Here is a 27558-nt window from a genome sequence, read left to right as displayed (position 1 = left end):
TAATTGGTACTGAAATTGACACTTTCCACTAGGATTGGCTAAAAGTTTTACAACTGAGGTTTAACACGCCTAGACGCAGTTTTATAAAGAAAGTAGGCTAGAAAAAGGTTTAGATACCAATCATAGATGGCAGGACCAGTGCTGAGGTGAAAGGAAATATCTTAAAAAATTTTTTGAAAAAAACATTTCTTCTTAGAGGGCGCTTATTTACAGTCTAAAACGTATTTTAGGAATTTTTTCATTAAATTCCTCTTTAAACTTCATTAAAGAATACAATTTTGTACAAATAATTGAATGTTATGCTACTATTTATAAAAATAAAATCAGAAATCCATTAAAAGATAAGTTCTCTATCATATTTTCAATTCACAAATGCACACTTGTATTGCCTACTAAGAAAGTTAGTACCGGTAGTCATCGGGTTAAGACAATATAAAAATACATTGGATAAGATTGCTTACCTTGAACTTCACTGAGCTGATGAGAGCTGGTGTATCATGAAAATGTAGTTCTTAGTGGTTGTTGGGTGGTATTTGTTGTAAAATGCAAGCATTTATGTTCTCCTTGTGGGTGTAACTTTAATGAACTGAAAGTTTAGTGTCTTGTACTATCAAGTATATGTTTTCTTCCGTCTGCTTTGTGAAGGTTGTTGTCTTCATTTATAAAGTATTATAGGGTAAATAAATGGTTTATTAATTTCTACATTGAAAATTGATAACGATGTAATTTATGTTTTTATTTTTTATAAATGACTCTCACAGGTTATGTAGAATGTCCTTCTTGTGGACGTTACTTTAATGAACGTGCAGCTGATAGACATATCCCATGGTGTCAAGAGCAAAAGGCTAGAATACCAAAAAGTCCAGCAAGCGTTGATGCTAAAGAAAGACTAAAAGCAAGGACAAAGGTAAAAGGCTCTTCAATATTAACAAATATACCACACTTGTTTTTCGTTTTTATCAAAGCTTTCACAAATATTTTTGACAATGTTACTATTTGTTTGGCTGCAATAACTTGCTGAACTCATTTCATTGATCTGTAACTCAAGTCTATTCATTAAAAGCCATTTTTTGTATGTAAATCTTTTTTGATTGCTTTCTCTAGCAAGAATCTTATGTGAACTGTGATGTGTTGCTACATCAGATTCATTGAGAGTGTGATTGAGAATACTTGAATTGTAATTAACTGTCAAATTTATGTTATTTCATCTGTGTTTCTTACCATCTGGTGTTTGACTCATTATGCATAGAATTACATCTAGAAAATTTCAATTCATACATAAAATTAGATGTTTTCAAGTTTGATATTATTGACTGTTTTTGTCTTTGGACCTGAAAACTGATTTTTTCACATTTAATACATATTTTTCATTATGTGGCAATACTAGTTACAAACATTATTTAGAAAAATTCCATTTTAATTGTTTAGAACTTTTGACTTTACTCATATAATTGTGTATGATATTATGAACCATGTTATTTGGAAAAACATTTTTGTTTAAAATGTTTAATGTGTCCGAACTTCGTGTGAAGATATTCATAAGTGCTACTGATTTTATAATTGTGATGAAGTAATATCTTAATCATACTTGTTTCAAAGAATTCTGGAATGAAATTGTCAAAATGAAAGTACAAATCATTAAATACATATATATTTTATTTTTTTGTGGTACACATCACATTCTGAAAGTGATGGAAGTTATGTTTTCACCCCTGTATGTTTGGGTTTTTCAACAGGATTTCTTGAAAATGGCATGATGGATTTTGATGAAAGTTGGTATACACTTGGATTATGACCCAACTTAGAAGAGATTAGTTTTTGTAGGGTCATGGTAACAGCAAGGTCACAAAAATCCAAAAAATCCCCATCTGTTAAAATGGGGACTGATTTTTCACACTATTTTTGCTCTATAACCCAGTCAAAAGTGATTGGATCTTGATGAAATGTGGTAGACTTATGTAGAATATTATTCCTCATTTTTCCCAACCACAGTTTTTCATAGTAGCAAAAGAACAATTTGGCAGGTGATGACGCTAATCTGACTCCATTGCATGTCCATCTGTTTTATCATATACAATGTTGCTAAATAAAAAATTAGATTAGTTGGTGGGAGATCTCAGTAATTTCTGAAAACATACTTTATAAACTTTTATTATACGTATAATGTCATCTGTTATAAAGATCTGTTGTTGCAATGTCTCTTCCAAAGGAATTTTAGTGCACAGAAAATTTACATTAAAAGTTGCACAATAAACATTTTTATCAAACTTTAAATCATGTACATTAGAAAAAATTAAAACTATCTGTTATGATATATTGATTATGTGTATAGTGCTTAAGGCACTTGACCATAAAACAACTAATCCATGATAATATGTAACTGTATTAGAGCCTTTAGGTGTAACAGGACTGCATTCTTTACATATACTTTTGGAACACCTTATAAAATACCTAGTTGACAGTGTGATGACCTTGTATTAGAATATTCTTTTTGTGTTTATAACTTATCTATTTTAAGTTTTAACAAACTATTATGTAGTTTAGTTTTTTTGTTTGCAAGGTAACACAAATTCATATTATTCTTTTCTCTCGTGTTTTAAAATTCTGATTTTTAGTTTTAGTTAATTGCAGATCAGGGTTGGACCAGTTGATGACCTTGTAGTATGCAGGCATATTAAAGTATAATGTTTATTTTCTCTTTTAGTTTATACCAGTAAAACTTTCTTGTTTGACAAGAATTGTAAAAAATTTCCACACATACATGTATTTTGGCTCACATATGCAATTAACAGTTGAGAATTGGTTCTGAAACATAGCTAAAATGATTTTCTCCTAGTTAAGCATTGTTCTGGGTCATTCTATCTTAGTATCAAATGCACTTCCTTGTGGAAAAGATTGCTATAGGAATGCATAGCTAAATACTATGTGAAGGTTTTGGATATAATATTAACTATTGGCTAGTGATACCCAAAGGTAATAACTTTAATATTTTCACTTATAGAATGACCAGTGAGTATACTGTCAGTTCTGGCATGGTTGAGAAACATTTGGCTAGGTTTGTTCACCTATGGAGCTCTTTCACCACATATCTTTAGGTACTTCAGGTGTTATCCACAAGATTCTACCCTTATTTTCTCACCCCACCTCCATTATCTCCACATCCCATTCCTTCCCCTTCTCCTCAGGATCCCCTGTCCTGTCAGCATTTCTTCAAAGCAGTTCGAGATCTTCACAAGGATGCTATCAAACCCATCAATCACCCTTCTTCAGGGTTCTATTTTAGGTTGTTCATAGTTCCAAGAAGACAGGTTACTGGCATCCTGTCACAGATCTCTCCAGTCTCAACTGTTTCATTGACTCATTTCACCATGGAGTTTTTCCTTACTATTCAGTGGGCACTTACTCCGGGTCTTTGAATGACTAAGATGGATGTATTGGGTGCTTACCTTCACCTCCATATTACTTCAACATCCAGATGTTACCTTTGTTTTGTCTACAAAGATCGAGTATATCAAATCTGCACTCTCCCATTTAGTCTGGCTTCCACAACCTAAGTATTCTGTTGGGTGGTCTGGGCCTTTGCACATTTTCTTCATTCTCGTGGTCTGTGGTTTCACTATTATATGGACAACTGGCTGCTTTTAGCTCCATCCCAACAAACATTTCTCTCTCTCACACACACACACTTACTTCTCTGAGAGGCTTCTCATGTGGGTTGGCTAGTCAAGTTGGAGAAGTTCTTGCCTATCCCAACCCAACACCTTATCCATTTGGGAGTGTTCTTCAACTCCTATCTCAGTTTGGCCCAGCTGTCTCCTCTCCAATTGAGAACGATGGAACTATTAGTCCACAAAGCTTAATCCTCTCCTTCTTTCACTGCATGTGAGGTTCTGTCTCTTTTACTTGGGCTTCCATGGAATCCCTCATTCCTTTAGGTTGTGCTCACATGTGCTCTTCACTGGGTGTTGCATGATCAATGAAATCTTGCCCAGGAACCCCTGGACTCTGTTATTCTTCTCCCTCTCTCATTACATGTAAATTTTTTCTGGTGGACAACACCATAGTTAACATTCCTCTTCTGCCCCCCCTTCATCCCAAGTTGCATTTTTTTACAATACTTCGCTAATGGGTTGGGGGCATTTATGGATTACCAGGAGGTTGCAAGTCATTGGTCTTTGGTTGAATTGGCTCTGCACATCTATCTTTTGGAGCTACTTGCCATTCGTCAAGCTTGGGATCATTTCTTACTTTTGGTATGAGGCAAATTGGTCGTGATCCATTTTGAAAATTTGATCGTTCTCTTACCTCACTTGACAAGGGGGCACTTGTTCACATTTGCTTTGTTTTCAAACATTGGAACTCCTCTTCAGGGGCCATTCATTTCACATACACCTACTGGCATGTCATGTCCCGGGTGCTCTGCATCTTGCTGCTGACTGCATGTCTCATCCTGACAACATTTTCCCTATGGAGTGGTCCCTCAATTCCCAGATGTTTTGGTGGTTGTGTGCAAAGTGGGGTACTCCATTTCTGGATACATTTGCCACCTACCTCAATTCCAAACTATCCATCTTATGGTCCTCAGTTCCACATCCTTTGTCTTTGGTAGTAGATGCCTTCAGTCAGGATTAGTTCAACCTTTTTACTTATGCCTATCCTCCAATCTGCCTACTACCCCATGTTTTATCCCTTATCCACACCACTCTGTGTTGAGTCCTTCTCACTGTCTTTTCTGGCCTGCTCAACCATGGTTTTTAGTCCTTACCCTCCTTCAGTCATCCCCTCCATTATCACTTCTACTTTCCCACTCCCTTCTCCAGCAATCTCATTCAAGAAACTGATGATATTTTAGTAGATCTCAATGAATGAAATTTGACACAACTTCTAAAATAAAAATAAAATAAATATTATATGAGAATGTAACATGATCAAATGTATATTATTTATACTATGGTGGTACTATCCTGGGCATTATACCATCCTTATTATATTTACTCTTCATTGCAGAAATGATATTTTAATTTGAAAATCACTTGGGAAATCATCTTGTAATGCATAGTGCATCTGCTTTAACTTCAACATTGCTTCTTTGGGTTTTGCTATGCTGTTAGTTTCACAAAATATTGAAATTAATTATTTCTAATATATGATTCCTATCCTCCTTTTTGAAGGTAACAATACTATCATGTCCATTGTTTTATGTTTCACTGTCTATACAGTAATCAGTTGACAAGTCCGTGATTCAGTTGATACGTTAAATTGATTGGGATATCTTCGAATCAGTTCTATCCTCATTTGACCTGGACCCACAGTTTAGCTCACTATTCTTAAACCATCACATTCACAACCATGTCTACACCATTTCATGTTTGATTGCTATGTCATTTTAATTTACATTAACAAGTTAACTTCTCCATGTTCGCTCTCATCGTCAAGGGTCTAGTCCAGGACTTTGATTACTAGTTTGTGACACATCAAGGGAAAAATGTTGTACCTAATATTTTTGTAGGCTTTTGTGAGAGAATATGTTTGGTTTTTGCTGCTGAAATATTTGAGTGAACTCTTGAATAAGTTAAAACAAGACTAAATGAAAATTATTTTTGGGACCTTTTAAATAGATGCCCTTTGTTAGACAACATATACAATGTTAATGAGGAGTTAAACTAGGAAAGAGTCATCAAGAAGTTAGAAGCATATTTATAAAAATATTATTGAAAAGAAATGGTGTTGAATGTTTCATGTAAATATATTAATATTTGCCAAAAAATAAATGTTTGACAGAATTAAGAACTATTTAATTGATTATTGAAACTACACAAATCAAATTTCAGGAATACTAATTATAAATAAACAAATGTATATACATATATATATATATACACACACACATATAATTCGATATAAAACTGCATAAAATGAAGCAAGTAAAATGAAAAATATTTTGTGATATGTTTCCTTTAGAGGGAAAGGCTTTCACCAAGGCATTGTTTAAAAGGGAAATTGAACATAGAAATAGTTATTGTGTAATCTCATTTTGGAAAAAGGCTTAGATGACAAAAAATAGATTTAAAAAATATTCAAAAATTAATTTTTCATTCATTTCACAAGGAAACTTTGTGTTTAGTAGGAAGATGAGGTGATGTTCAAGACTTTTTTGTTTTAACTTGCTTGTCAGAAAGGCTATTATGATCAGAGTAATCTAGAAAAGGAGATGTCAGTGAAGTCTTCATATTTAGATCTAAGATGTTTCCAACATCTCTTACAAAGCTTACTGGCTATTTTTCTGATGTATAGTTTGATGTATAGGGGATGCAGTAAACTATGCATGCCAATGTGTAAGTGTATTGAGCTATTATCCGGAATGTGGAATTAGGGCTGTTATTGCTCTATAGTTTGTAATGTACAAACAAATACCAAAATATTCTACTACACTGGGGAATGCCCTAAGTAAGAAAGCTGTTATAGAGTTTACCAAGTAGGATGTAAGGTTTTGGTGACGTTTATATCAGATTAAAGGAGGTGTAGTAAGTATGTATTCAAACACCTTGTATTATGTTGATGACAGTTTTAATAGCTGATTCAGAAGAGAAGCTGCAAAATATTTTAGATAAAGTTGTTAGTGAAAGCAAGAAGATGGGTTTATGTATCAACTGTAGGCAAACAGAATGCATGGTAATTACAAAAGAAGTTAATTCCTGTATGCAATGTCAAAGTAGAAAAGAAACAGATAAGGCAGGTAAATAAATTTGATTACCTGGGAAACTAGATAACATCAGATGATAAATGTGATTGTGAAATAAAATGGTGAATAGGGATGGCAAAAAGATGAAAAAGATGCTGACAAATAATAAAATTTCTATAGGAATGAAGTTAAAAGTTTTCAAATGCTATGTTATACCAATTCTCACATATACAACAGAATGTTGGACAATAATGCCAAGTGTAAAAAGAGAATTGAAGCAATTGAGTTATGGTTCTTAAAGCACATCTTGAAGGTATGAAGATATTTTGTCAAGACCTTGGTTGCAAAAGGTAGCTGCTGGCTAATATCAGAAAGAGATGGTTGTAGTTTTTCACACATTATGAGGAAACAAAAAATTGAAAGTCTGATTGCAACTGGAAAGAATGAGGAAACATGGAAAACAGAGGTTCAGTTATGTTAAGTATCTATCTAAATGGTGAGTGAATCAACATTGGAAAATTTTTTGTGCCTCAAGGAGAAGAGATTTGGGGAAAGAAAAAGCTCATTAATTCAGTAGGAGACCTTGACTGTCTAACAGAAGCCACTTTTTTTACTTCCTGTGAGGCAGTTGGTCTCTACGAGAGGGGTCAGTTCAACCCATGTGATTGTCATCTAGTACATAACAGTGTAAAGATAGCAGTTATTGTAAAAGCTGAAAATTATTTTACATATTTTTCTTCAATATAAACAAGTTAATAATACAAAGGATTACAACACTTATGACAAACAACGTTGTTTATTTATTGAAAAAGGGACAAAGATAAACTCAGAATTCTATAGATTCCATCTGCAGTGTGTAAAGCAAAATATAAATAATTTACATCAACCCTTGGATACCATTAGAATTACAATGCTACATGTAACAATAATTAAACCAAAACAATGAAAAGTGATCAACAGGAGATGTTAGAACAAGAAAACATATAACAATTAGAACTAATATAAATATTACTATACATATTAAAAGGTGTGAAACTTAAGTGAAGACTGTGTGTTACTTATGGTCTTAGAATGCTGTTTAATGTGAAGGTTTTTTAATCAGTAATTTGAAATAACTGTTGGACTTGCAGAGAATAGTGAAATTAGATATATTGAGTTGGTGTCCTGTTTCTTCACTGTATTGGTATATAGAGGAAGTACAGAGATTACTCAACTTTTTGGCATTTTGATGGAAATCCCTATATGTGCTTTGGCTCTCACTTTTAGATGGTATTTGGATTTGCCAATATAGGAAGCTTTACAGACTTCACACATGTAAAGGTGTAGAAGCCATGAACAATGAGGGATTGGGAGGGGATCTTTAGTATGGAAAAAATCTTGTATCCATGATGTTGGTTTGAAAATTAATCTGAAATCAACTTGATAAATTATGCATTTAAATTCATTTTTGAAAGTTAATCGTTGTTTACCAATGTATAGAAAATAAGAGTATATGGGAAGTTTGGGTACAGTTGATAACCTAGATGGATTTGCGAGTTTCTTAATTAGAAAGGTATTAATAATTTTTCTAATAAATGTTGTGAGTAACCATTACATTTTAGGATATCATGTTAGAAAGAAATTTAAGAGTATAGATTAATATACGTGGAACACAGGTTGTAAGATCTGTTTAATAAGCATGTTACAAGGCTTATTTTCCACACAAATGGGATAAAGCTGTCAAAGTGTGTAATGAGTCCAGTAAATGTCTTTCTTCGGTAGGTGAACAAAATCCATTAGTGTTATGGTTAATGAGGATGTCTCAAAAAGGTAAGATATTATTATTCTCAACCTTGTATCTGAATTGAATGGCACTTATTCCAAATATTTTGCAGTTATCTTCATTATGAAAAATGATTAAAAGTGCTACTCACATACCTTCTGTAAAGAATAGGTATAAGGTAGGTAGAGTAGGTGTTGGGCCATTTCCGTTCCTGTTAAGAAAGGAATGCATTAGCTAATGTTGGCCCCAGTGGGAACCCAGTCATCATCATTTTTATTACCAAACTTTGTTTTTTGTCAAACACATTGATTGCTAAAAATATTAATTTTTTACAAAACTGAAAGTTGTTTTATGTGTCTTAGCAGTGTAAATAAAATATCCAATTCTGTAAAACTAAAGTTGTTTTAAGTACATTAGCCATGTAAGAGTATCATTCAGTAAAATTAAGTATCATTTATTTGTCTCATGTACATGTTATGCTACGAAACAGATTTTTCAGGTACAATGGATACCACAGATACACAGGTGATTTTGGGGTTTTTATTTTTTCTGTGTTTTAAAGTTTAAATTTGGGGATTGCTGGGACAGCTGGAAATTAAAAGGAAAGAGTAATATTGGAAGCAAAAAATATTCATGTGTTTCTCTTTCATAATATGTTTTCATGTCTTTCAAAATTTGTAGTGCATACTGGAGGGATTTATACATTTTGATAATAAGATTAGAAAAAATTACCTTTACACTCCAGATAATTATAAGAGCACTTTTTATTTTAACTGATGTTTCGCCTTTGTGGCTTCTTCTGGGCGTATACATAAAATTATTTGACATTACAGTATTTGTTAAATTATAAAACTGCTTATGATGTTTTATTTCTTGAGTATGTTGTAATGTGTCTCAAACAATGTATACAAGATTATTATTTTTTCACTATTCTAGTATTATAGTATAGTTATGATTCTAACTATGTAGCTATGCTAACACATGATCTATATGTTACTTATATAAAATATAAAAATAAAGGGAATTACAAATTATTTTATGATTAGCTACAAAACCAAATAGATGGAAATCGAAGCTGCTTTGAAACAAAAATATAAAGTTGAAAGGATACAAAGTTTACTAGCAGTGTTAAAAACAAACTGTAAGACTGTGTGATATTCCAAAGTATGCAAGTGATAAACTGAAAGTACTGATACAATGTAATGGTTTTGTGAATGGAGGTTTAGTTATATTTATCATCTATTGTTTCTGTTTATTTTAGGATGTTTTTGTTAATAAGTATAGCTTCCATATATATATCTCTGTCTTTATAATCTTTGTTTGTTTGTTTTTGTAAGATAGAAACTTTAAATGAGTTATCATTTTCTGTGTTTGTACAGGAGGTTTTGTGTTGGTTATATGTATATAATGCAGTGATGTATTCTGAGATGCACATGTACAACGGTTTTTCAGTTTCTCTTATATGTGCATCTCCACATATATATTGCAAAAGATGTGATAGACTACATTTTTGCAGTGGAACATTTGTCCTGCTCCATTTTCTCTGATATAGCATTGTTTTTTGACACGTTTTCTTTATGAGTATGAAGAGTAAACTAATAGTTCTTTCAGTGTTTTACCTGGTTTTTGCATTATGTTGATTGCCAGCTAGGATTGTTTAACAGCTTTATGAATCTTGGTTAGGATTGTGTTGTTTATGAAAGGAATGCTTGTTGTGGATGTTTTCGTGTTTTTGGATCTGTTGCTGTTGTAATGTTTTTGCCTTTTAGTGATTTGAAAACATTGTCAAGGTAATATTCAGGGTATCAGTTTCATAATAATAGTGTTTTAATTTCTTTTTGTACTGTTTGAGTGGAATTTGGTGTGGAGCAGTTTTGATTTATTCTCGTTAGTTCTCTTATTATTTTTCCCCTTTTTCGTTTGGTCTGGGTGGTGTGATTTGTAATGGAGAAATATCAGTTTCCTACAATTTTGTCATGCAGAGAACTCTGTATTTGTTTGTCTTGGATTTTTAGGGTTATATCTAAGAGTATTAAGTTTCCTTCTTCATTGGGTAGTTTTAGTGTGAAAATGATTGATAGGTGGTAGTTAGTTAAGAAATAGTAAAACTGTAGTGTTTTTTTATCCTTGCTTTCGTATACTAAATATGTTGTCAGTATATGGGTTCCTCAATTCAGGAATTAAACCTGTTTTTCTTTTATGTGTGTCAAGGCATTGGTTTCTAGTATATGCATGAATATTATTGCAAATGTGACTGCTGCTCTGTTACCCATTGCTATCCCTTTCCTTTGTTTGTACAAAGTGTCTCTGAATTTAAAATAACTGTTGTACAGGAAAAAAATAAGCATTGTGTGGATGGTTTCTAGTGTGATGTTCCTTGGGAAAATGTATTGATCAAGTGAAGATATGAAGTTAATGATGCTATCTATGCCTTCTTCTATGAGTATAGATGGGTACAAGGCAATTACATCTAAGGAAAATAAAATGGAATCAGCACATATTGTTTGTGTAGACTAGCATATCTTTTGTTTAGTTTAAGTGTGATGGAAGATACTTTAGACATGATTTAAACAGTTTATCTGGTGACCAGGATGTGATTTCTATTTCTATGGGTCTAAAGATAAATTTTATTTATGGTATGTAGGTACTCCACATAGTTTAGGTATACAGCTATGGAAAGATTTTAATTCCATTAGTAATTTTTCTGGCAAACCACTTTCTTCTTTTAGATGCTTAAATATCTTTTTGGCTTCTTCTTCAACCATCTTGGATGGATTTTTTGTTTAATGTAGCATAGGTGGATGTGTCCTGAGGTTTCTCTTCAATTTTACCTTGGTAATTGCTTAAGACTAACATAACCTTTCCTTTTCTCTGATTCTTTTATAATTACATTGTCATTTGCTTGGAGCTTTTTCACAGCTGCTTTGACTGCTGGTGAGATGTTATTCTTTTTCATGATAACAGGAAGGAAATCTTTTGCTCTGTGGCTGTTGATGTTTTTTGCAGGTGATACTTTTGTGAGTCAAATGGGTGATTGCTGATTGATAGGTAAAGTTAATTATAAGAGAACTTTTATTTTAACTGACATTTCACCTTTACATGAATGGATTAACGAGATTCCCACCACTGTTGTGATGGGCAGTACCCTTAGCGTTAATTATTGAAGTTTCAGTTACACTGCCAATCACACCCAATTTATTGAGTGGAGGATTGCTGTTGGAGTTTCTTAGTACTTAATCCTGACATTCTAGGAGGTAAATGTTTAGTCTCTTCTAGTATATCTGTTAACTCCTTAATGTTTGTTTCTACATTTATACTCTGAATTAATTGTGATTCTTTTTTAGTTAATAGTTCTTGTAATTCTAAAATCTTTATATTTAATCAAGTTCTTACGTATTTAGTTGCACTCCTAAAACTAGAGGACAAAGTAATATCTTGACCATGAGCTAAACAATTTCTAGCTAAATATCTTAACTATCTATCTCTTAACTTAACTACACTAGTGTGATAATCAAACTGATGTACATTTGGTTTTGGACATACTATTGATAATGTAAGCTCATCCTTAACATTAAACAACCAAGTTCCTGGGATCCTAGTCTTATACAAAAAAATAGAATGGTTTAGGAATAATTATTCTTTTCTCACACAATTCAGTTATTCTATTCTTAATTCCTGCAAATATTATATAATTACAAGTTACAATAGATACTAAATAAATTCCTGAATTAGGATCACAGACTCTGATAGGTCCTTCTATACATCTTAACATATCTTCTTTTGTCATTTCTAAGTAAGTATGCTGATCACTTGAAACAGCAATATACGGTCTTTCATTTTCCATAGTTAACGCTAATGAATGATTTGAACTTAATGGTAATGGTAAAGGTATGATTCTATAAAGTTTAAACATTCTATCTCTCACCTATAAAGGTATATCTATAAACATCCATAAAGTATGCCCAATTGTGCCTGTTTTTACATCAGCCCATGTACAATACATGTAAATCTGATCACTATGAGTAGGGATCACAAATTGTAAATATGGGGGTAATCTCCTTTCAATTTCATCTAGTACTTTTTCTAATTTACTCAGGGGTAGAAAGTATGAACTCAACTTTCTATCTGTGGCTACATACAATGCTTGTACTAGCTTAGTTACCTCTGTCCTGCTACTTCCTACAGTAAAAGATAACTGTTTTAGATTATTCTGAATCCTAGTGTTAAAAACTAACATTTCAATTCCTGCTTTATGTAACTCAGTTTGTCTGATTCTAGTATGTATCAATGCATTAGTAATGTTTACTAAAGCTCTAGAAACATTTCTAATTTCTTGGTCATGAAATTCAATTGTCTGGTTTAATGAATTCATTATGGTTGCCTGTTCACCTGTTAAATGAATCATTTCCTTAGATACCTGTTTCTGTAGTTCTACCTTCTCATATAATTCCTGTAAATCATCGGTGGTTGCAGTTCCGAATAAGAATTTCAAAACACTTCCACCTGCATTTGTTAAACCTCGTCTCTGTCGAGTTCTATCCGATATGGATACACTATCTTTACTATCTTTTAATTCTAATAACAGTTCATCTATCTCGTCATGATATTGTTTAATTAATGTTTTATAGTTTTCAATTAGTCCTTCTTGTAAGATTCTTGCTAACTGTAAGATAGCTGAGCCCTGGTATCTCATGTGATATAGTGTCACATCTTCTTGACCTTTTGTGTCAAAATTAACATGAGTATTCATATTCAATGACTTCTCAAACATTACTAACTCTTCTTGTAATTGTACTAGTAATCTAACATACTGCAGAAATGGTATGTCTTCCACAATTATCCATTTGTCTCCAGATAAGATAAAATTACCTTCTTCAACAAAAACCACACCTACCTTGTTCTCCACTGGAACAGTACTTACATTTTGTCCAGTGCTGGTGTTTACCATCAGTAATGTAAGAATCCCGGTAATCCTATAGATACACCTACTAATAATACAAATAATAATAATACTTATACAATATACATTACATATACCTTATCCTACTAAGGTTATTTACAATTTCATAAGTAGCCTATCATGTTATTGAATGCATCAATTACACTGGCTTCACGAGATACAATATTGACTGTATTTACATCACTTCTAGGTTTGTGTATAACTACTTGAGGATCATATCTCACTTGTTTCATCTTAGTTGTAGAAGTCACTTCCGATGGAGTTGATATAGGACCACGTGATCTAAGATTATAGTCATGGGTTGCTATATCAGCTTGTGTTGTCACTGGGGTACTAGGGGTATTATCCTCAGTTATTGGTGCACTGTTGCCACTACTAACTGGGGTATCTTCTGTTGTTATTACTTCACTACCTAGTACAAAACTTTCATCTTCTTCTAACTCTAGTGTTTCTGGCTTTGGTTCTAGTATTTCTTCTTCATCACAGAAAGATGAATTAAACTCACCTAAGTTATCAGATTCTTTAAGAATAATCTTATCTTGTTTATGTTTCTTAGTTTCATCTTCTACACACTTATATTGATAAAATTTATGACACTTTACTTTCTTTAACCTATTAACATGTACCAAATGTTTACCCTTTTCATAGATCTCTTGAATCTCAAAATTAACTGGACTCATTTGCTTAAGGACTCTAAATGGACCTTTCTATAACTTTGCTAACTTCTTGGTGTTTCCTCTCTCAACAATCGGAGTGTATAACAATACTTTGTCCCCTAACTTTATATCACTAACCTGTGCCTTCTTATTTACTTGTTTCTCTTTACTTTCAGCAGCTTTAGTCAAATGTTTGTTAGCTAATTCAAATGCCAACTGCATTCTCTGTAGTAGTTCTGCCTTATAGTTGTAATCTACCGTATAATTAGCTTTTCTAGGAGCTAATATCTTCTGCATGGGTAATATAACATCTCTATCATGCAATAGAAAGAATGGACTTTCCTGAGTAGACTCATTCTCAGCACTTCTAAATGCTAATAATAACAAGGGAATCTGCTCATCCCAAGTTTTCTGATCTTTCTCAAAATATTGAGAGATCATGTCTAACAAAGTTCTATTGAACCTTTCTACTAAGCCATTAGCAGCTGGGTGATAAGCTGTTGTCTCAATTTTCTTTACACCTAGTAACTCACAAACTTCCTTCATTAACTTAGATATAAAGTTACTACCTCTATCTGTCAATAGACATTGGGGTATACCATATCTAGCTACTATGTTGTTTACAAAAGCCTTGGCTATTGTTTCTGCTTTCTGATCAGGTAAACATATAATAGCCTCAGGAAACCTAGTTAAATAGTCTACAACTACTAACACATACTTGTTTTCTGTGTAAGACGTAGGCAATGGGCCTAATATGTCCATAGCTATTAGCTGAAAGGGTGTTGTTAGACTCGGCATTCTTTGTAAGGGAGCGTTCTTAAAGTATGGGCTCGTTTTTCGTTTTTGACATTCTATGCATGACACACAGTAATCTTTAATATCTTTCCTCATGTTTAGCTAAAAGAATCTCCTACTTATCCTTCTGTATGTTTTAGCAAAAGCTAGGTGAGCTGCGAATGGTGTGTCGTGATATGTTTTCATAACATTAGTTTTCAAGTCATGAGGTACAACTATTTGTAAAGACCTGTTATTCTTAACCTTTTTACATAAGATATTTGAATCTAATATGTATTCTGTATCCTCTCCTTGTGCTACCTTGTTTCGTAAGGCATTTAATATGGGATCTTTCTTTTGCTCGCTAATTACATGATCTAAATCCCAAATTACTTCTAATTCGTTTTTATGTTTAGGTTGTACTTCTTTTACTTGTTTAATTGTCTGTTTTCCTTCAGTCTCTGTATTTTCTACTCTAATTCTACTCAGACCATCAACATTAGAATGCTTTCTACCTGGTCTATGTACTATTTCAAAATCATAATCCTGTAGTAATAATGACCATTTCGCTAACCTAGAGGAAGGGTCTTTTAATGTCATTAACCATCTTAATAGTACATGATCTGTAATAATAGTGAACTTCCTACCATACAGATAACAACAAAAAGTTTTAATTCCATGCATTACAGCTAAGCATTCTTGTTCTGTAACTGAATGATTTATCTCAGCTTTTCCTAATTGTCTACTCTGATAAGCTATAGGGAGTTCTTTTCCATTTTCATTTAACTGTGATAATACTGCACCTATAGGAAAACCTGAAGCATCTGTGCTTAAGATAAATTCCTTACTGAAATCTGGATAACTTAGAATTTGTGCTGTTAATAAAGGTGGATAAGGCGCTCGACTCGCAATCTGAGGGTCGCAGGTTCGAATCCTCGTCCCACCAAACATGCTCACCCTTTCAGCCGTGAGGGCGTTATAATGTGACGATCAATTCCACTATTCATTGGTAAAAGAGTAGCCCAAGAGTTGGCGGTGGGTGGTGATGACTAGCTGCCTTCCCTCTAGTCTTACACTGCTAAATTAGGGACGGATAGTGCAGATAGTCCTCGTGTAGCTTTGCGTGAAATTCAAAAACTAACTAACTAACTGTTAATAAAGTTTCTTTTAGTTTCTCAAATGTTTCATGTCTTTTGTCTGTCCACTGAAATTTTATTTCTTCCTTAGTTAATTCAGTTAAAGATTTTGCCAATAATGCAAAATGTGGTATAAATCTTCTATAAAAGTCAACAAATCCAAAAAATGCATGAACATCTTTCACTGTTTTAAGCTCTGGATAATTCTTACAAACATCTAACTTTTTAGGGTTAGGTTTTACACCATCTGCGGTCACCAAATGACCTAGATATTCTACTTCTTTTTTCAGAAACTGACATTTACGTGGTTTAAGCTTTAAATTTACTGTCCGTAATCTATCAAGTACAAGCCTTAATCTCTCCAAATGTTCTTCAAAATTTGCAGCGAACACAATAACATCATCAAAATAACAGAAACGTTCTAAATCTTGCAAGCCTGATAATACAACATTCATTAATCTCTGGAATGTTGAAGGGGCATTTCATAAGCCAAAAAGCATTTTATTAAACTGATATTTACCTGAAGGTAATACAAAAGCAGTTTTAGCTTTATCTTCCTCTTCTATCTCTACCTGCCAATATCCACCTTGTAAATCCATAGATGAAAAGTATTTACTCTTACCTAACCTATCTAAGGTTACTTGGATATTAGGTAATGGGTAAATGTCTTTGACAATTACTACATTCTCTCTCTCTGAAAATCCACACAGAACCTTAATTTTCCGTCCTTTTTAGGAACTAATACAACCGGAGATGCATACGGACTACTACTGTCCTCAATTACTCCTTGTTCAAGCATCTTTTTCACATTGTTTTAGCTCAACCCTGTGTTTTTCTGGCACTCTATAGGGTCTTTCTGCTATAGGCTTATTATCACCCAACACTATATTGTGTTTAACTTTATTTGTACATCCATTAGGGTCATATTTTCTTACAAATATATCTCTATACTCTTCTAACAATATTATCAAACCCTGTCTATGTTTCTTGCCTATATTTCCTATAGATAGAATCCCAATCTATCCTACTTTGTTGTACCCGTTTTTTAGCATTATTAACATTATGCTGTCCTACTACAGCAAATTGTTCTGTACTACTGGCCTTACCTACTACTATGTTCTTAGGTAGTTTTACTTTTTCTTCATTCACATTTTGTACTTTTATAGGTACTGTGTCTCTTTCGGACACTTTACTAATACAAGCAACTACATAAACTCCTGTTTCTTCTACCTCAATAGGTTCGACTAACACTTCTTCATTACACTTAAAGTCATTTACTTTAGCTTCAACAATAAATTGACTTCTTGCAGGTACTTCAGTTACTTTAACTAATATTACAGGTACTCTTTCTTTCAAACACTCCTGTTTAGATACTCTGTTGCTAATGTTAGGCATAAGTGTAGAGTTATCTGAGGGGTTTGAATTACTATTTTCCTGTTTTAAAGTCTTATTTGCTAACGTACTCTGTCTTATCTTACTATCATTCACCTTATTCTAATGACTTCTGTTGTTACTTCTGCTGGATTTAGAGTTTTTCTGTGTACTCTTATTCTCTGGCTTTTCTTTAGAACACTTCTTATTCCTCTCTGACTTTGTTTTGTATCACTACACTCTAGGAGATCAGTGCTTTCATGTTTTCACTGTTGATCCTTAGCCTTGCTAATGTTAGCGTTAGGCATCTGACTATTAACTTTAGCCAGCGGGAATGTATCGTGTCAAAACTTAAGATCTCTGTATCTATGCATACCTTACCCAAAGTAAGAGATATTTCAGTGTCATAAGCCCTTAAGAAATGTTGCCCTATGATACCATCTGTTTTTAAACCTATGTGCTTACAGATATAAAATGAGTGTTCTAACTCTAACTTTCCTATTTTTATATGTACACCATATTTACCTAGTGTTCTAACAGAATGTCCTGTTATAGAATTTAAAATACTTCTAGAAACCTTTTTCCAAGCATTATCTAACAATGTCAGGTTTTTATCTACTAGTTCTGCACTTAGTAGCAAAGATTGATTGCCTGTATCAACCAATAAGCAACATATTACACATTCTATTTCTGTTACAACTATTGCTGATACTTCATTAACACTATGGACACTCAATCTTTTATCCCAAACTTCCAGAACTACCTCTACTTTTGCTCCGTAATCTCGCGTGCGCGGGGGGGGGGGGCATTACGTATTTTGACTCTACATTGAATTTAGGGCTACTGTTATTTTTTGGAAACTTTCCTCTGTAAACTCCAGCCTTTGGGGTTTTTCTATTTTTTACCTTCTGTTGATTTCGGCAATCACAAATGCCATAATTAAAACACGCTATTTGCTCATTTCTTTTGAAAACAATTCCTTGCTCCATGCCCAACTTTGTCACAGTTGAAACACTGGAGGCCATTGGGCTTATTTTGTTTAACTTGCCAATCTATTTTGCTAGGTCTATTTACTATGTTTACAGCAGAATGTTTAGGCCTACATATTTTTTTTCTCATAGCTCTTCTCAAGTGGCTACTTCAATCAGATCAAGCAAAGTTTTTGAGGGGAATTTGCTTCATTCACATAACATCTAGCTGCATTACTGTATAACCCTCGTTCATATTCAGATTTGAAAGTATCTTGTACCATCAACTCGTTTGGGTGTGTATAAGCCCTGTGTAATCTATTTCCTAACACCTACAACTTATGTCCAAAAACTCAGACAGAATTGCCTCATTGCTGAGTTAAATTTTGCATCTCTATTAAAATTACATTTGTTGTTTCTCACTTCCTATACTCCTCTATTTACCTACATACTAGATACTGATAGTTTCATGAAGTTTGCTATAAGCCCTAATATAGCATTTTGCTTCTCCTGCTGTTCTTAATCTTATATGTCTGCCTTCAGGGCATCAGTCCAGCCCAATAATCTGGCAGCTTCATTTAAGGCATCAATAAAGCTCTCAACATCCTCATCGAGTTTACCGTGATATAACAGTATGGCATTCATTAAATGCATAGCGCCATGTGGACCTACTTGTGCAGGTTGTTCTGCCACAGCTTCATAGCTAGTGTCAGCCCTTCTATCAACTCTAGGGCTTGCACCATCCTCTTCTGTAGTCATGTCTACACCAATAGTAGCCATATTCACTTACTTACTACTTATTTTTAACTTACTCTACTTATAGTACTTCGGCTGACTTTCTTTACTCTAATCAACCTGTCATTAGCTACTCCAAAAATACTCAAGATTGCACCAGTTGTGATGGGCAGCACCCTTAGGGCTAATTGTTGAAGTTTCAATTATACTGTCGATCACACCAAATTTATCGAGTGGAGGATTGCAGTAGTGAGAGGAGCTCACAACTCACTAACTCAAGGCAATTTACATTTAGAATAAAGAAACTGAGACTAATATTTAAAACAATATATGAAATTTATTTAAGTTTCTCAACATAAAATATGTTTCTTTTATCATTAATCATTTATTGACTTTTAATTATAAGATATGTTTGGGTTAACAACACTATTACTTATATCTTGTACATAACACCAAGTTCCTTAGCTTTTATATGTTTCTTTAGAGTCCATCCAATTCACATTAATTGATTAGGAGAGAAATAGTTTCATTACTTACAACATAGTTGAGCTAGTACATCTTCACAGTTGAGGAACCTTCATAGTTGCTGGCTTATCAATGACTCTGGGGAGAATCTCGGTTCTTCCTGGAGAAAACTGATTTTTAGCTCCAGATATGAGTTTTTAAACCATATCTTCTTTGTATTCTTTTGACCTTCCAAATAGCATTCCTAACTACCCGCAAGTAGTTCTAACACTTTATTGGTCAATCTGTGCAACTTCTCTGGCTTTTCGAAAACAAGAACCAAAACTCTCAAGTAATTGGTTACTGTGATGGTGAGTGCTCTGGTTGCCTTTTCACTTATACTATTACACTGGTCTGGAGTAACAGATCTCGCATCAAAGTGCTGATTTGAGATGTTATCATAAACATTTTAGTAGCCTTTACTGTACTACTAACTCGGAGTCGATAATTTATCATTGTCAATCTTATGCCCAGTGTTTTTCTCAACATCTCTGTTGTAGCTCCATTTTTTATAACTCCTAACTTGTGATTCTCAGTACCACTTAACCAGCTAGCTGTACTTTCTAGCTCTTGACCTTATTTCATAGTACAGACGTCTTTACTTACACTATTTCTTCATGTATATGTTCACTTCAAAAAAAAACTCAGAAAATCGTTATAACTTCTTTCTTAAATTCTTTTAAAATGCTAAAAATATTGAAGCAATTGTAAAATTCCCTCAAACATATCCATTTGCTTCGCTGTCCTTATATATTATCTGTTGAAACCACAGACATGGGAATGGGCTTTGAGTTAGTTCTTGATTTGTGTGTGTGGGTAACTAGATATAGATAAATTTAGCATGAAATCTGATCCAGTTGGAATTTTGAGGAAACCTGATCTTATGTATATGAACATTTGCAGTGGTCTACAAGTAATTGGATGTATTTATATTGTATCTGTGCTAAAATTCCGTTGTAACTAGGACTAATATTTTTGTAGTCTGATTTGAAATTTTAAGACTAATTATCTAAATTATTTAAATTTTGTCTGAACTATCCGTTTGTTTCACAAATGCTTTACACTGTAATGAAGTAGGTTTATTTTCAGTACATTAAAATTAAAATTCATGATGTTTCAGATATATTTCATTCAGACTAAGTCAGAGCACACTGGATTTGTTTTGTATTAATAGATTATACATGCAATTCAAGAACATTGTTAGAAATTAATGTTTAATTTTACTTATTTCTTATTCAAGTATAAAGCCCCATCACCTGGGCAGAAATCAGGTGGTCCTCCTGCATCAAGGAAACCACCAGTAGAAGAAACCATTAAAGAAGCTCCTCTGACTTCACCACCTGCTGTCATGGGTAAAAAAATGAATGTTAAACATAAAGAGAAGCACCAATCTGAAAAAAAACCAGAGAAGTTAGTTTTTGATTTTCTTAATATTTTTTTGTTAGAAGAAACAGAAATAGCTCACAATCTTTTAAATCTTATATTAAAATATATCAATTACTTCACTTGTCACTTCTATGAAACTTTAAATTTTTAGTTATAATTTTTGATTTGAAGGAAAAGCAAGATTGACAGGTGCTACAGTATATTTAGGATTATTTATTCCTATTTACTTTTGTTTGTTTATATGATCAATAACTCATAATGTAATATTTTTAAACATTATTTGAGTATTGTTCAGTACTTTCAAATCTAAATTTTAGCCATGTCAGTATTATTTGTAGGCATTGCTATATTCTAAGAAAATTATAGCTCAGTTTAAAACTATTACAGTTCTATACTTGACTTTCTTGAAACCTTCAGTTGTTAGTTTGATTCTTAATTTGTTTTCAGCATTTATTTAAAATTTAATTTATCAGTACTGCAAAACAACAACCAAATGAAAAATTGGAAATACTTTAAGATCTTGGAAATTATCAGAGTCTACTGCAATACATCTAATGTGACTAGTATAGAGTTTATAACACACAAAATTATTTGTCAAGTAATGTACAGTGAACCATTTAGTGTTATATTTCGTTTTTTATCTGTTTAAACGTTCATTGTGTATTTTGTCTACATTCTATTTATATCTTTGCATGTATTATTATCTCAGTGTGTAAAGTTTTGCTATTTTTTATTAAAACATTCCTTGTATTTAACTTGTACTTTGCTGGATTCTATATGCTTTTCTTCTGTTATTTACACACCATAACTTTTTTATAAACATAATGGTTAGTTTATCTCATTCACAGAATTTTAATTGTGTATTGTACCAAAATAGGTTTTTGGTTGAAGTAAAATTAAAAAAATTATTCTTGGTTGCAAGATCATCTGTTAATTGTTTTTGACATTGAGTCCATTAAAGTACATATATATGTAAGGAGCAGTTGTGCACTTGTTAGATATGTCATATATCATGCATGCCCTTATATAGGTAGCTTGCATTTAAAAAATAAATAAATTGGAATTTACAACATGATATTATGTAACATAATATTTTATTGAAATATTTTGATAGAACACCACTATTTGTTATGCATGCACCTACATAAAAGTGTTTGTTGTAAAAATATCTGGTTTCAAAATTATTGACATATCAGAAACAACATTTATGAAGTGCATAGTAAGTGTCAAAACTCATCAGTAGTTTCATGCAAGTCTGTCACTATACATTTGGTGCAAGTACAGCATTGAATTTTAACTGGAAATCACTACTACTGACATTAATTTCTAGATTATACATATATTTATTTACTTTAACAATTTATTCCATTTTTTGTGGCAGTTAATTCCAAATGAATATGAAAAAAATTTGGTCTCCATAATTTTCTAGGAAATTAACATAATTATATTTTATGTGAAAATGGCATAATCCTATCCATTTCTTTGTAATAACCATCAGTGTGGATTTTGGAATGAAATATATATTTGTTTATAAAAAAAATCGTTTTAAACATTTTTTATATAGAGACCCAAGAAAAGGAACAAATATAAAGGATGACAAGCCTCCACAAGTTATGAAGTTCAAGGAAAAGTTTCCAAATCGAGCAACCATAAAGTAAGCTAAATATTATTTATTTTGTATAACACATTAAGAAAAATATAGATTGGCATTATACAAATTATTTTTCATGATATATATTTATAAACCTGTGTGAATTCTTTTTTGAGTCAAGCATATTTGCTGTTATATAAAAGTTTATGATAAAACATGTATTATGTCATTAAAAAAGAGAAATACAGTTGTATATTAATACAGCTAAATATCAATTATAGATTAACAATTTGAGTCAAAAGATAAAATCAAATTTGATTATTACTTTTTACATTCTCAAACAGATATGATGTGTTTCTAAAAAACTAACTGCATCTTATAAATAAATGTTAAACAACATTAATGTGCTTAGGTACTTTGCTTCTTGGTCAGTCTGAAATATTTTAATAGAGAGGGGGGAAATAGACATAATACTGAGAAAAAGTCTTCAATAAAGTCATTATGGAATCACCAACTGTTATATACGTAATCATCAGGTACTAGAGAAAGAGGACATTGATAAAAGTTTGCAAGCTGTTCAGTTATTTTTATTATTTGAATATGGCTTATGCTTAGAAAACTGTAACATGTTATGCAGAAATGTATTTTTTTTTTCATTGTTAAAACATTTCTCTGAAGAGGTTATTAGTTCACAGATATGACAAAAAAAAATGTATCAAGCAAGAGTTTATTTTGGTAATACTAAGGTACAGAGATTGGTTTTTAAACATGAGAATTTCTTTTTGGGTGGCAAGATAAGGTGTTTAGTCCTTTCTGTGCTAATTGAGAGTGTAGCCAACTAACTTTGAAATTTTAGTGTATAGTGTAAATAAATGATAGTATTGCTGTTAGAATAGCCATCAAACAAAAAATTGAACAGTATATTTCACTTAATAATTCCTAAGTTTAAGAAAAACGTTTCCATCAGTAACTTTACCAAATTTGTAGTAAGCTTGCTGATCAATCTCAATTTTTCTATGTTTCTGATATATGCCCAAGATTTTATGGGAAAATCTAACTACATAGAACTTTGTCTCTTGTTTTATATGTACAATATGTCTCCTGAATTTCTTTGTATTTGCAATAATACATGTAATAACTAGGATGTTGAACTCACCATCGAAAGAATTATAGTATTTAAAATTTCCCCAAAATGTTAATCTATCAGCATAATAAAATACTATTATCTGTAGGTATACTCAGATTGCAGAGAGAGAAGATGGGTATGACCCTTATCAACAGGCAGCATTACAGTTGCAAGATTTGCATAAAACTAACCCTGTAGCAAACAGAGGGCCTCGCACAGTTCCTGGAAAACGTACTGGAGGGTTGGACACAAGTGGTTACTGGGCTACCAACAGGTACTTCTTTCTGATCCTTTTTTATTTATTTGTGACAAAGTAAAATAGAAGTCTAAAAAAGATTTGGTGTATTTTGATTAATTTCACCTTTATGGTATAATATTTTTTTTACTTTACTTATGTTCACAAAATATCTTATGCAGGCTTGGCATCTGAGTTTGAAGATGGTCTGGGTCATTAAAGTGGTAAGTTTATGGACTTACAATGCTAAAATCTAGGATTCAATTCCCTGCAGTGAACACAACAGATAGTCTAATGTGGTTTTGCCCTAAAACAAACAAGTGAATAAACTTGGCATCAAAACGTAATTAATAAATCAAATTTCTCAAACACACTTACCTCCACTCCCTATTTAGCTTTATCCTGATGAAAGGATCTCTTCTTTACCCATCTAAGCATTGGTATGAATTATACCTTGCTTGCTCCACTCTTTATATCCCACAATATAGTCCCTAGCGATTTTATTCTTGTGTCTCTCTCTCCACCTACATCAGTGTGGCCTCTTATACCCATTATTCCTTCTTATTCAATTTTCCTTAATGGCATAAATTATAATGATGGTCTTACTTGTTACTCTTCAGTGTTATTAATATATTTGCATCTTTTCTTTTGAATTATTTTTGATCTTTTTTTTGTGGGTCCTGAGCTTATTGTTTATTTTCTTGATTTTACAATAAGAAGTTTACTACATCTCCCATTTGAGTTTCCAAACCTCTTGCTTCAGCACCACAATCCATTGGAACACAAGGGTGATTTTGAACTTACCAGTGTGGATCCTGCTCCAGGGTGGAGCGCAGATTTTGGCATTGTAGGTATACTCAGATTGCAGAGTGAGAAGATGGGTATGACCCTTATCAACAGGCATCATTACAGTTGCAAGATTTGCATAAAACTAACCCTGTTGCAAACAGAGGGTTTCACACAATTTTCTTTCTACACTGGTTTCTCGACTGTCCCACAGTTCTTCTACAGTATGGTTTACTACATCTCCCATACGAATTTCCAGACCTCCTGCTTCAGCATCACATTTCATTGGAACACAAGGGCCATTTCGACTTTACCAGCATGGATCCTCCTCCAGGGTAAAGTGCAGGTTTTGGCATTGGTGACGACCTTATGAGGTCAGGTCCTGTGGGGTCTTGTCTAAGAGGGTTTGTGTCAGTATGGAAGACATTCACCACAGATTAGGGGGTCATTCAAATTCTCAGGAGGGGATTGATCATTCAGTTCATGTCTCCTTCTCCTCTGTCTCTTATACCAGTTGGCTTTCCACTCCCCAAGGATATACAGTTCCTTATATGCAGAGAGATAGAGTTTTATATGTGACTTGATGCTTTTTCTCCTGCTGGCTCTGAGGCTAAATTTGTGGGAGACCAAGGGCAGACTAATGAGAATTTAGACTATTTTTCCAGCACCTTTCTTTGCTCATACAGCTATTCATGAACCTCGGATGGACATTCTGCCTCCTACACCCTTTTTACAACTAGTATACTATGTTTGTAATGTTTGAGTATTTCTCTTGTGGCTTATGAATCTTTATCTTCGTTATTGGGAATAACTAGTCGTCTGATTACGTGGTCCTTCCACCTTTACCAGACATTATTGTACATGCAAGGAGATTTTCAGATCAATTGAGGGACAGTGTTGCCATGCCTTGTTGTTTATTGGATCAGCGTGCCTTGGCTTTCCATCGCCTGGAGAACCAATATTTGGACTCTCAGAGGTTAGACCCTCTGCTTCCTATTTGGGGCTCTTGACAAGATGTCATTGTTCATCTTAATTGATCTCAGTTTTCCAGAATTTGTCTGCCACAACAGTTTTGCATTTTTTATCATCTTTGTAACTGTTGTCTGAGGCCTATCATAAATTCCTTGCTCAAATTTCAGAGGATCTTATCATTTTTTTACTTCTACTTTGGTTAAGTTATCAGCTTCTGCTCTCTCCTTGTTGCTGGGATCTTTTGGAGAGAGCTGCCTTACTAGAGGGAGTTCACCTTCCTATGTCAGCCCTTAGAGATCTCAGATACAGTGTTAAAGTTTCTCCATTAGAATGTCAAAACAAATCCAGGTCTCAGTGGGCTTAATTTACAAACATTAAACAATTACAAACATTATAAAATTAGAGAACAGTCTAATATAGATAACACATCCCCTGTCATTTTCACAACACTACCTGAAAAAACGAAAGCTATGCATTATTGGGTTATATGAAACATTTGGGTTTGTTTTCTATAAGTTACGTACTTTGCTTAATAAACGAAACAACTTAAATGAATAAGAACCAGCTACCTTACACATCACACAGCTGATTGGAGACAGTAAGACACTTTCTACTCGAAGGATATTGTTCTGAACAATTAAAATAATGTTTTGTTTTAACATGTATCTATATAAATATAATCATACTGTCTGTTGTATGTCCATGTAACTACTTTGCATGGTGTGAATGGATCTTCACCAAAATTGATATAAGGGGTTCATTGGGTCCATGAGGAAATACATACAAATTTTCAGTTTTGCATTTTATATTTTCTATGGGCGTTTTTTGCTGCTACTTCTCCCCTTGTACAAATTTGGTATGGAGGTTATATGGGTCCTTGGGGAGACACAAACAAATTCTAAGTTTTGTGGGCTTTTTTACAACTATTTCACTCCCTGTTGATGGATCTTCACCAAATTTGGCATGAAGGTTTGTTGGGTCCATGGGGAGATACATAAACATTTTCTGTTTTGCATTTTGAGGTTTTTATGGGCATTTTTGCATTTTTACCACTAATTCGCCCCCTGTTGATGGATCTTCACCAAATTTGGCATGAAGGCTTGCAGAGATACATGCAAACTTGCAGTTTCACATTTTATGTTTTGCAGTTTTTGTGGGCGTTTTTTACAGTTACATGTAAAAGAAGCAACTTTTCATGTCCTTAGATAACCTTTCATTAATCACGAATTTACATAACTTCTGTCCAAGAGACGGGTGCTCCAGCTAGACTATATATGTATAATAGTACTGTCTGTTGTATGTCCATGTAACTACTTCACACGGTGTGGATGGATCTTCACTAAAATTTTCTTTCTACACTGGTTTCTCGACTGTCCCACAGTTCTCCTACAGTATGGTTTACTACATCTCCCACACGAGTTTCCAGACCTCCTGCTTTGGCATCACATTTCATTGGAACACAAAGGTCATTTTGACCTTACCAGCATGGATCCTCCTCCAGGGTGAAGTGCAGGTTTTGGCATTGGTGATGACCTTATGGGGTCAGGTCCTGTGGGTTCTCAGATCAGGGGGTCATTCAAGCTCTCAGGAGTGGATTGGTCATTCAGTTCATGTCTCCTCCTCGTCTGTCTCTCATACCAGTTGGCTTTCCACTCCCCAAGGACCCTCTTACTTCCAACAGTCAAGCACAAGCCATCCAGGATCTTCTGCAGAAAGAGGTCATAGAGCATGACCCCCTCCTCTCTCAGTTTACAGTGGAGTTATAATGCTTGGAGATGGCTTGAATGGGTAATGAAGATAAACTTTAATATAAGTTTAACATAACAGCAAATGTACAACGTTTCAACAACCTTCTGTCAGTACCTGATGATGACAGAACATTGTTGAAACATTATACATTTGCCGTTATGTTAA

The 27558-nt window shown here is 33.3% G+C and overlaps 1 protein-coding gene across 2 annotated transcripts in view; it reads left to right on the top strand.

Annotated features, from left to right (window-relative positions):
* Positions 1–27558, top strand: part of LOC106472885 (zinc finger C2HC domain-containing protein 1A-like) — a 95811-nt gene that overhangs the window by 45573 nt on the left and 22680 nt on the right. For both annotated transcript variants that reach the window (XM_022403062.1, XM_013933591.2), the window contains exons 6-9: positions 762–907; positions 20789–20958; positions 22499–22588; positions 23758–23925. In XM_022403062.1, coding sequence (XP_022258770.1) covers positions 762–907; positions 20789–20958; positions 22499–22588; positions 23758–23925 — 574 coding nt within the window. The remainder of the gene's footprint in view (positions 1–761; positions 908–20788; positions 20959–22498; positions 22589–23757; positions 23926–27558) is intronic.

Source organism: Limulus polyphemus, unplaced genomic scaffold, assembly GCF_000517525.1.
Source record: "Limulus polyphemus unplaced genomic scaffold, Limulus_polyphemus-2.1.2 Scaffold5, whole genome shotgun sequence".
In the NCBI taxonomy this organism is placed as follows: Eukaryota; Metazoa; Arthropoda; class Merostomata; order Xiphosura; family Limulidae; genus Limulus; species Limulus polyphemus.
Note: the sequence above shows the minus strand (reverse complement) of the source record. Positions and strands in the feature narration are given on the sequence as shown.